Source organism: Aspergillus caelatus (genome assembly GCF_009193585.1).
Source record: "Aspergillus caelatus strain CBS 763.97 unplaced genomic scaffold BDV27scaffold_117, whole genome shotgun sequence".
Taxonomy (NCBI): Eukaryota; Fungi; Ascomycota; class Eurotiomycetes; order Eurotiales; family Aspergillaceae; genus Aspergillus; species Aspergillus caelatus.
In genome coordinates, this window is record NW_022475380.1 from 99,973 (window position 1) to 109,196 (window position 9,224).

General features: G+C 48.5%; 5 protein-coding genes across 5 annotated transcripts; 2 read left to right on the plus strand and 3 right to left on the minus strand.

Moving 5' to 3' along the window:
• Positions 1–35: 35 nt before the first annotated feature.
• BDV27DRAFT_130148 (OB-fold domain-containing protein) lies at positions 36–1,482 on the minus strand. The gene is made up of 2 exons (XM_032067362.1): positions 1,084–1,482; positions 36–774 (listed from the first exon to the last, which is right to left on the minus strand). Exons 1-2 carry the CDS (start codon positions 1,214–1,216, stop codon positions 98–100), a joined length of 810 nt encoding a protein of 269 aa, XP_031926400.1. The 5' UTR covers positions 1,217–1,482; the 3' UTR covers positions 36–97.
• Positions 1,483–2,118: 636 nt separating this feature from the next.
• Positions 2,119–3,577, plus strand: BDV27DRAFT_8538 (uncharacterized protein). The gene is made up of 2 exons (XM_032077779.1): positions 2,119–3,112; positions 3,188–3,577. Exons 1-2 carry the CDS (start codon positions 2,168–2,170, stop codon positions 3,266–3,268), a joined length of 1,026 nt encoding a protein of 341 aa, XP_031926401.1. The 5' UTR covers positions 2,119–2,167; the 3' UTR covers positions 3,269–3,577.
• Positions 3,578–3,626: 49 nt separating this feature from the next.
• BDV27DRAFT_165521 (glycoside hydrolase family 43 protein) lies at positions 3,627–5,383 on the plus strand (the record flags this gene model as incomplete). The annotated part of the gene is made up of 2 exons (XM_032073957.1): positions 3,627–5,217; positions 5,280–5,383. The coding sequence occupies 2 exons, from the start codon at positions 3,627–3,629 to the stop codon at positions 5,381–5,383; spliced, it is 1,695 nt and encodes a 564-aa protein (XP_031926402.1).
• Positions 5,376–7,964, minus strand: BDV27DRAFT_8546 (Zn(II)2Cys6 transcription factor). Its single transcript, XM_032077784.1, has 5 exons — positions 7,178–7,964; positions 6,695–7,126; positions 6,266–6,641; positions 6,061–6,199; positions 5,376–5,977 (listed from the first exon to the last, which is right to left on the minus strand). Exons 1-5 carry the CDS (start codon positions 7,753–7,755, stop codon positions 5,502–5,504), a joined length of 2,001 nt encoding a protein of 666 aa, XP_031926403.1. The 5' UTR covers positions 7,756–7,964; the 3' UTR covers positions 5,376–5,501.
• On the minus strand, positions 7,965–8,966 carry BDV27DRAFT_8545 (putative DRAP deaminase). The gene has a single exon (XM_032077782.1). The coding sequence runs from the start codon at positions 8,841–8,843 to the stop codon at positions 8,175–8,177; it is 669 nt and encodes a 222-aa protein (XP_031926404.1). The 5' UTR covers positions 8,844–8,966; the 3' UTR covers positions 7,965–8,174.
• Between the last annotated feature and the right edge of the window lie 258 nt (positions 8,967–9,224).

Sequence of the window (9,224 nt, forward strand, 5' to 3'; positions counted from 1 at the left end):
CTTTTGCTCAAGTCATGTTGAGTCTATAATATTGTTTTTTTTTTTTTTCGGTAGGATTGCGCAACACAGCCTTCAAAACATTATTGCTCCAACGCTACTATGCCTTTCTCGCTTCGAAGTCACGCATGTATTTTGCTCCGGCATCCCGGCTATACAAAGCTTCCTCGGCTCTGAGTCTCTCTTCTCGCTCCCATAACTTCTGAATTCTCCTCTGGTCCTTCTCCTCCCGCTCAGTCCGTCTTCGCTGTCGTCTTTTTATCCTCTCCTGCTCCTCCTCAAGCCTCTCCTCTTCATCATCTGCCTCGTAGTGCAATCTCTCAACCTCATCTTCCGTCAAACTCCACGGCACAGAAAGTACCTCAACAAGATATCGACTCCGCTGATCGAGAAAGCGCATTTCGGCGTTGGTGTCCTGGACCGCGGAAACCCTTTCTAATTGAATCTGCATTGTACCTCGGAACATCGATAACGTCCCCTTCACTTGTACCACAACACCGGGGACCAAGGCCGTCATATCCACGGTTGTCTTATTGGTCGCTGCGACGTGTCTAGTCGCGCGCGCAGACTGTAGATCCTCTCCTCTGCCGCTTCGGACGGGCTTGTCACCATCGTCTTCGGTAATCGGAGCTTTGAGGACAATGACATCGAGTGTCACGCCACTGCTGTCGTCAACCGTGAGGATAGTTAGTGTGGGGTATTCTGTTCGGGCGACGATGATGCCGACTAGAGAGACGAAGCGGATGGGGTGATTCATGTAGAAGAACGTGGATTGATCTAGGTTAGACGTTAGATGTCTTCTTCTATAGCTATGTATGCTACGCGGACTGTCGAGCAATGAATCCTTAATATAAGATATGGAAACCCGGCCACCATGAAAGAATAGGGCCTTACAGGATGCTTATGCTTTCAATTCAAGCGGCGCCATTCATCCGGGATACAATTCAACAACCCCAATCAAAACAAAAAACACCTCCAATCTCCAAGAAATATTACATAAACACACAAGCTCAAAGCAAAGCAACAGAACCGCGAAAAATCCACAGAATACTTCAAGAAAAAAAAAAAAAAAAGGGGAAATCATACCTTCAAACCCAGCCCTCCGTTTAAGTAAATGCACATCTACAGCTCCCATCTTTACCCAGGCGAAATGCGTCGGAGATGCTCGGAAGCAGAATGCCGGGTAAAAGACGAGTTCGCCATCGTCGACTGTCGCCATCGGATCATTTTCTCGGCTGTGGATGTTGGACGATGATCAGGTTCTGGGGATTTGTTTCATTGTTTCTGGTAAGCGCTGATCATGTTATCGGATGGTCACGTGTGTTTTATTATCCGGGGTGGCTTTTCTTTGGGGCCTTAGGCTGCGGTATGATGTCAGATTCCAGAGTGACTTGTTACTATTGTGTATGTGAGCTTCTTGTGGAGAACTGGGAGGCTTCGTTCTTGTTGGAGCTTTTCTCAGGATAACTTTTGCTTAAATGAAAGCAAATCTGAGGCTTAGTGGTTTTGAATGTTGGAAGATTTTATGTATAAAAGATATCTATCTATAGTAGTAGTAGTAGCTCTTCATTATTAGCCCAAGCAACTAAGTTACAGTTGAACTATTGACCATCATTGGACTTTGTTTCTATATTAAAGGAGGTTTCTTCTTCTTCTTCTCTCCTTCCTAGATAAAGAATAGTTAAGCTACTGCTTTCCAGTCGCGAATACTTATCGACCTTCATCCAAGAGGAGACTCATTCCAGTCGCAGGCTTCCAAAGTATAGTAGAACATAGATATGAAAGTGAACAAAGTGAATGATGATAAATCATGATATAATTATCTAGTTCAACGGAGGGAGGTAGACTCAAGCTTATGTTAGTTTTGAAATAAAGGTTGAACAGTGTCTTTGGTGATCCAGAGCTAGAGCAATGCAATGCACTAACAGATCCAAGAAAGCGCTTAACAATCCATAACTAGTAATACTTTACAAAATCATAAAAAAGAGAAAAAACTACACTGGACAAGCCAAATGGGAGATGAAGGATCATGTGGTCCCACATTTAATCCCCCATACGACGCGGGGTTAAAAACTTCTATTGGTTTCCCACCTGTTTTCATGTCTACTGGAAACAACAAAACCTCAGTGAGCAATTCCTGATAGAGATCGACTATAACCTACCCAATACAATGCATCCAACTAAAACGATCTGTATCGTTGGTGTTACAGGGAATCAGGGTGGTTCTGTTGCTCAGCGATTTCTCCAAGACCCCACTTATCATGTCCGGGGCTTAACGCGCGACCCCTCTTCTAGCAAAGCTCAAGAACTCGCTACGCAGGGGATAGAGATTGTCCAGGCTAACCTCGATGATACGTCTAGCCTAAAGTCAGCTTTCGCAGGTGCCAGCATTATCTTCAGTGTCACCAATTACTGGGAGCCATTCTTTCGAGCAGACTGCCGACAGAAGGCTGCCGAACTGGGCATATCTTGTCGCAAGTATGCCTACAATGTTGAATACCAACAGGGCAAGAATATTGCCGATGCGGCAGCAGCAACAGCCGAAACTTTAGATGAAAATGGGTTCATTGCGTCGACGTTGAGCCACGCTGGGAGGTGTAGCGGGGGGAAATTCGACGAGCTGTACCATTTTGATGCGAAGGCAGACGTCTTTCCAAGTTACATGCAAAGTAATCACCCAGAACTGGCTCGGAAGATGTCCTGTGTGCAGACGGGATATTTCATGTCGAGCTACAAGCTGGTTCCGGATGCTTACTTCGGGAGAGCTGATGATGGCTCCTTTGAGATGACGTTTCCTACTGCGCCAGACGCACCGGTACCTCATTTTAATGTCAATGCGGATATGGGGCATTTTGTGTATGCAGTGGCTAAGATGCCGCCTGGGAAGAGTTACATGGCTGAAGGCACGACGTGCAGCTGGGCGGAGTATATGAGATTGTGGAGTCGGGTGAACTCAGTGCCAGCGTCCTACCGGCGGATCTCGTTAGAAGAATTAATAGATCGAACCCCCGATGCAGAATTTGGTGGGGAAGTGGGCGACATGTTCGCTTATTCGACCGAGCCGGGGTACGATGGTGGTGAAAGGGAGCTACTGCATGCCGCAGATATTCGAAAAGTAAGTGCTACCGTGTTTCTTCCTAATCCTCAAGCTCTTGCATGTAAATTGGTGCTTATTGTGGAATGTTGTTAGGCTGGAATCGACTGCCCAATGACGAGTTTGGAGCAATGGATGAAAAAAGAGGACTGGTCAAGCGTTTTACAAAAGGCATAAGCAGAATATCAACAAGACAGGAACATCCGAGTATTCGGCTCTGACTGTCCCGAAAGAATCCATATTTACCCTATCCACATTGTCGGATTTCCCTGTCTGTTCCCCACAGATGCGCGGGGTAACAAGTTGATTAGTGGCTTTATATTCATCCATAAAGGGGTGTCCCTTTTTAGCCTGAATACAAATGCCGGTATGCGTCAAGCGGTTAATGTTATGGGGTTCGATATCTAATGATCGGCAGTAGCCCCCATACTTCATTTCCCCACAAATTTATACCAGGTATAAAAAGCCGTTCCTAGATCATGTTAGACATGCTTCTGTGTACCCACAATGAACCAGTAAACATTTTTCGAGCATCATGTGGTCCCCCGGGCTCGCTGTTTTGTTCTTTCTAGCATTGGCGACTTCCGCCCTTTGCTATCCAACTGAAGTTTCGCCATACACGAACCCAATCCTGCCTGGATGGCACTCTGATCCGTCATGTACCTATGTCAAAGAAGAAGATACCATCTTCTGCGTGACCTCGACATTCATCGCATTCCCTGGACTCCCAATTTATGCAACAAAAGATCTGCAAAACTGGAAACAAGTTAGCAACGTCTTCAACAGACCCAGCCAAATCCCATCCCTTAGCGATACCACAGGCCAACAAGGAGGAATCTACGCACCAACACTCCGCTACCACGACGGAACCTTCTATGTGATAGTCTCATTCCTCGGCCCAGAGATCAAAGGCCTCGTATTCACCTCATCGGATCCATACAGCGACGCCGCATGGAGCGAACCACTAGAATTCTCCGTCCGGGGCATCGACCCCGACATCTTCTGGGACGACGACGGCACCATATACGTCACCTCAGCCGACGACGCCCGAATCCAGCATTACTCCCTCGACCTCCAAACCGGCGAAACAGGCCCCGTAACCTACCTCTGGAACGGAACGGGCGGTGCCTCACCCGAAGGACCCCATCTATACCGCAAAGACGACTTCTATTACCTGATGATCGCCGAAGGCGGCACCGAACTCAACCACGCGGAGACAATGGTCCGGTCCAAGAACCGCACCGGACCCTGGGAGCTATGTCCCCATAACCCAATCCTAACGAACAGGAACACGACCCAGTACTTCCAAACCGTCGGCCACGCGGACTTGTTCCAAGACGGGACCGGAAACTGGTGGGCCGTGGCCCTCAGCACCCGGTCCGGACCTGAATGGAAGAATTACCCCATGGGCCGCGAGACGGTTCTGGCCCCGGCCACCTGGGACGAAGGAGAATGGCCCGTTGTCCAGCCAGTTCGGGGTCAGATGCAAGGACCCTTGCCTCAAGAAAATAAGGAAGCCATAAAAGGAAATGGAAGCTTTGTCAATGAGCCGGATCATGTTACTTTTGCACCGGGCGATTCTATCCCATCTCATTTCTTGTATTGGCGTTATCCGAAGACTTCGGATTTCGTTGTATCCCCACAGGATCACCCCAATACCCTCCGTTTGACACCTTCCCCCTACAATATCACTGGAAATGCCTCCTTCCCTCCAGACCAGGGTATAACTCTCTTAACCCGTCGCCAAACAGATACCCTATTCACCTACAGCGTGGACATCGCATTCGACCCTCAGGTTCCTGATGAAGAAGCCGGTGTCACCGTCTTCCTCACACAGGAGCAGCACATCGACCTGGGCCTTCTATTATTGTCATCGCAAAACGGAACATCCTCTCCGGCATTCCGACTCCGGGTCGAAGGCCACGGGAACTACGAGGGCTCACTTCCGGGAAAGATCGTCCCTGTTCCAGAGGGGTGGAGGGGAGAGCCGATCCGGTTCCAGATTCAGGCTGTGAGTGATACTCAGTATGAATTTTCGGTTGCGTCGGCCAAGACGCCGGCACAGAGGGCGGTCGTTGGGTATGCGGATTCGAGGATTGTTAGTGGAGATACCGGAAGGTTTACTGGTGAGTTCCCGTCTTCCTTGCTTTTTCTCGTATATCTGGAAATGATGGGCTGACGGGATCAGGTACGCTTGTTGGAGTTTATGCCACGAGTAATGGTGGATCAGGAACTACAGATGCGTATATCAGTAACTGGAGATATGAGGGACAAGGGCAGAAGATTAATTGAGATTAGTCTCATTTTTCTCTTCCAGACTCTGATATATACTTTTCAAAATGGATGATACATACATCATGTCGACATTGAGACAATAACCCACCCTATACAATACATCTCCATACGATAGTTAAAATCCCCCCTGATTCCCGGCCTCATAGGCCCCGAACCCATCCATTCCCATCCACCCTAGCCCATACAACGACCCAAGATCCCACTGATTATCGAACGAAATATCCGGATTCGAAAAAGGAAGTATATCCGGCAACAACTCCCCTCCACCCACATTCTGCATCGCAGGACTCCTCCCATCTCCCTGAATAGGAAGTAGTCTCCCATCTCCTCCCTGCTGCAAGTGTAGCTGCTGCTGCTCACCGCCAACAATATTGGTCCCCCTTACATCGCTATCAAGGACCTTCGATACGGACTCCTTACACTGCGAGATGCACATCGTTGCTAAATCCCAGCCTTCTTCGGCGGCGGTTTGGAGCTTCGTCCAGAGGTGTTGGAGGCTTGTTTTGCAGGTTGAGATTATGGTTTTGTCGGTTGATTCGATGGTGCAGCGGAGGAGGATTATTACGGTTAAGATTAGGTGGTGGGCAGTATCTGGTTTGTGGGGTGTTGGTGTTAGGGTTGTGTAGAAGGGGCGGTTCAAAGGAATGTGGAGGGGAGCGTGGGTGTGTACATACATGGAAGCCAGAATTCTTGTAATTGGGTTTTGGTGAGGGAGCAGACGTAATTTACGATCTCTTGGGCGGATTTGCGGAGTTGGGAGAGGTGGTAGCGGGTTGTTTGGAGACGGTCAATGTCTGCTGATAGGGTTGCTGCCTTTTGTGTTCATTTTTAGCATTGTTTTTCGTGGAGGCTGTGCTGAGGATAAAGGGGGTTACTAACATGCAGAGAGATTCGATTCAGCAGTAATCGGACGGCAAGATAGCTTAGTTGTAGGCTGCTCGATCCGGATACTCTTGGGTTCTCGTCATTGTCTCGGCGGAGGTAGTTCGGCAAACGATCTTCCCATTCGTCTAGGGCTATTTCGAGACGGCGGATCTGCTTCCAGGTCTCTTTTGGGTCGAGGTGTAGGTCGTAGACTAATGGTAGGACTTCTCCCAGGATTTCTGTGAGGGTGCAAAGGTGGATGAATGAGTTTGCAGCTTTGATGCGCGTGTCCGATTGGTTTAAATCTGTGATTATGTCCTCCAGCATAGGTATGGGCACGTCGTATCTAGATTTGGTTATGGTTGGGCTGATGCCATGGGCAAAACTTGACCTGCGATTTTAGTTAGAGGGAGACATCATTGGAGGAGATAGTAGTTCACTAACCAGCGATCATGGATGACGACTGCCCACCAGAGGCGAATGCGCAGCGACTTTTCGCTCTTGGGCCGTCTCCAATTAGTCGGGTCACGGTTTAGCCCTAGAGTCTGAGCTAGGGTAACCGCCCGGCCATTGTTGATGGTGTTCACGAGCATGGAATAAATAGGTCGTCCACCCATGTCCAACAACACCGAGTACATGGTTGACAATGCAGGGGCTAGAAAGTCCTGCTGCAAAGCCTCCACAGCCAGGTTCCATATAAAATATACGTCCGGCTTGGGAAATTGCCTGAGGACAGGCGAATGATGCCAGAGGATTAAGGACACGGAAAAGAAATAGCAGACGAGGACTGGTGACAGCTTGTCGCCGGCTTTATATAACTCCATGAACAGTTGTTCATCGAGGAGAGGGAATGCTGGATGGATCTCCTCGAAATACCTTACAAATGTTAGTGGCGTAGGAAAGAGTCAAAGGGGTGGTTTAGCGTACAATCTGACCAGTTCATCGGTATAAGGTTGAAGGACTTGCATCACTATCTCTTTCTGTCGCTTTCCAGGATTCGCTGCCATAGACAGGCCCTCTCTCCGCCGGGGAGCTCTAAGGTACACCATAGGAGTATCCGAGGACCCACTTCGTTCTCCAGTAGATAGCGAGCTGGATTTAGAAGACATGTATCGCTCCAAGATCTGTATGTCTTCGGAGATGACAGGACTGGCAAACATGGATAGTTCCACCTTAGATTGATCTTGGCCTGGTGAGCCATGATAGTTACGCCCGATGTGTTCTTGGACGACTTCTCCATCGGCTGGAGCCGGTGAAGGTACTCTATCAATGGGAGTGAATGGTGCAATTCGTGGTGTTTGGGCACGTCGCTGATCATGCTTCACTCTGTGGCGAGCACTAGACGATAATTTAGGACTACTAGATATTATGCAAGGGACTTCCTGCAAGCTGCATAGCACACAGGGCTGTTCTGGAGTTCCACCGGTACATCGACGCTTGAATCGGCGACAGCGATCACACGCGGGGACTTTGTGGGAGCGATATGGTCGTCGTTGTTTCTGCATAATATAGGTCGCTATGACTGCAATTTAACTCTGACATCCATCCACTTAGCTTGTCTGAGAGTGTATGCGACTTTGGGTACAATGTTGAGGTAGTATCCAGCGGAGATCCTTTTGCGACGGCCTTTTCCGGCGGAAAAGATGTGGGGTAAAGATAAGATAATGGATACGGCAGCTCAACCACAATCGATGCCATCAATGCCAAGAGAAATGCTGCAGATAACTAAATCCTTCTCAGCGCAGGGATAACTGCTGACCCTAAAGCTTGGAAATATGGACAATTATTGTTGAGGCATGTGACTGCGTTTCACGCGAGGGGCCACGATAGCTGCGGTGTCAGGCAGGCATGTAATACTTAATACGTATCTCTTATCATTCCTGATCGGTCATATTGCATGTATACTCGAGCTAGGACTGCAGGATCAGCCGAGCAAGTTGGCCTCCATCATCCTTTTCTTTGGATTCCTTTGCGCTTCCTGCTGTCTGCGCCGCTCGTCGTCACTGATGTCATCTATGTTGGTCTCGACTGTGTCCAGAGCGGCCTTGACCTCCTCCTCGCGATTGTCATGTCCAGCCACCGCCACCTCCAGGATATCCTTCTCCAATCCATTGACAACCTGCCAATCAATCCCGGCAGCTGTCAACATCTTACACCCCTCTGAGCCACCGACAAATGTCCCCGGCTCCTTAACTCCAAAATATACCTTCTGGATACCCTTGCGATCCCCCTGACGAGTCCGGATAATCCTCTGAACACAAGGTAAATTCCCCGACAGTCGCTTCCCGCATGGCTCCATTGTAACGTACATAACTAGCTTTCGGTCCGGTTCAGATGGTAATACTTCCCATACGCGGTCTTCTGGCACGGAATGCACCGCAGCGTAATTGGACAGACAGCACTGCTCTGCGTGTGTATTACCCGCTAATTCCATAGTGTAGCCAGTTGAGACGATCCGGTCGTCTTCAGTCTTGTAATCACCTTCTTTGCGGGAGATGAGGATGGCGCCGACGCGAAAGTTGGTCGGACGGGGAGGGGATTTTTCGGCCAGAGAGAGACATTCTCGTAGATATTTGACGTGTGGAGATTGCATATTGTTCAATTCAATCAAAAACAATCCCGAACAAAGGAATGAAACACAGATTTGAGCGATCAAACTTGTATATACATCAGAAGACCGAGGTTAAACAAATTTAAGTGTAAAACACTAAACGAAAATAGATTAAAGATCAATGACATCGAAGGCGGGGAGAGCTCTATTGGTCGATCTAACCCAATTGGGTAAGCAAAATGGGTTTCCCAATGGGCACGTCCCAACGCGTCTGTCCGCAGTTAATCAATTGACTCCTACTTTCCTGTTTGTGTTTTCTTCCATGTCTTTTGCTCTCATTTGTTCTCCACTCTTTCTGTCTTACTGGATCTCTGGAAGGTGGTGAGCTGTGATTATTATCTATTTTCTGTTTTTTTTTTTTTT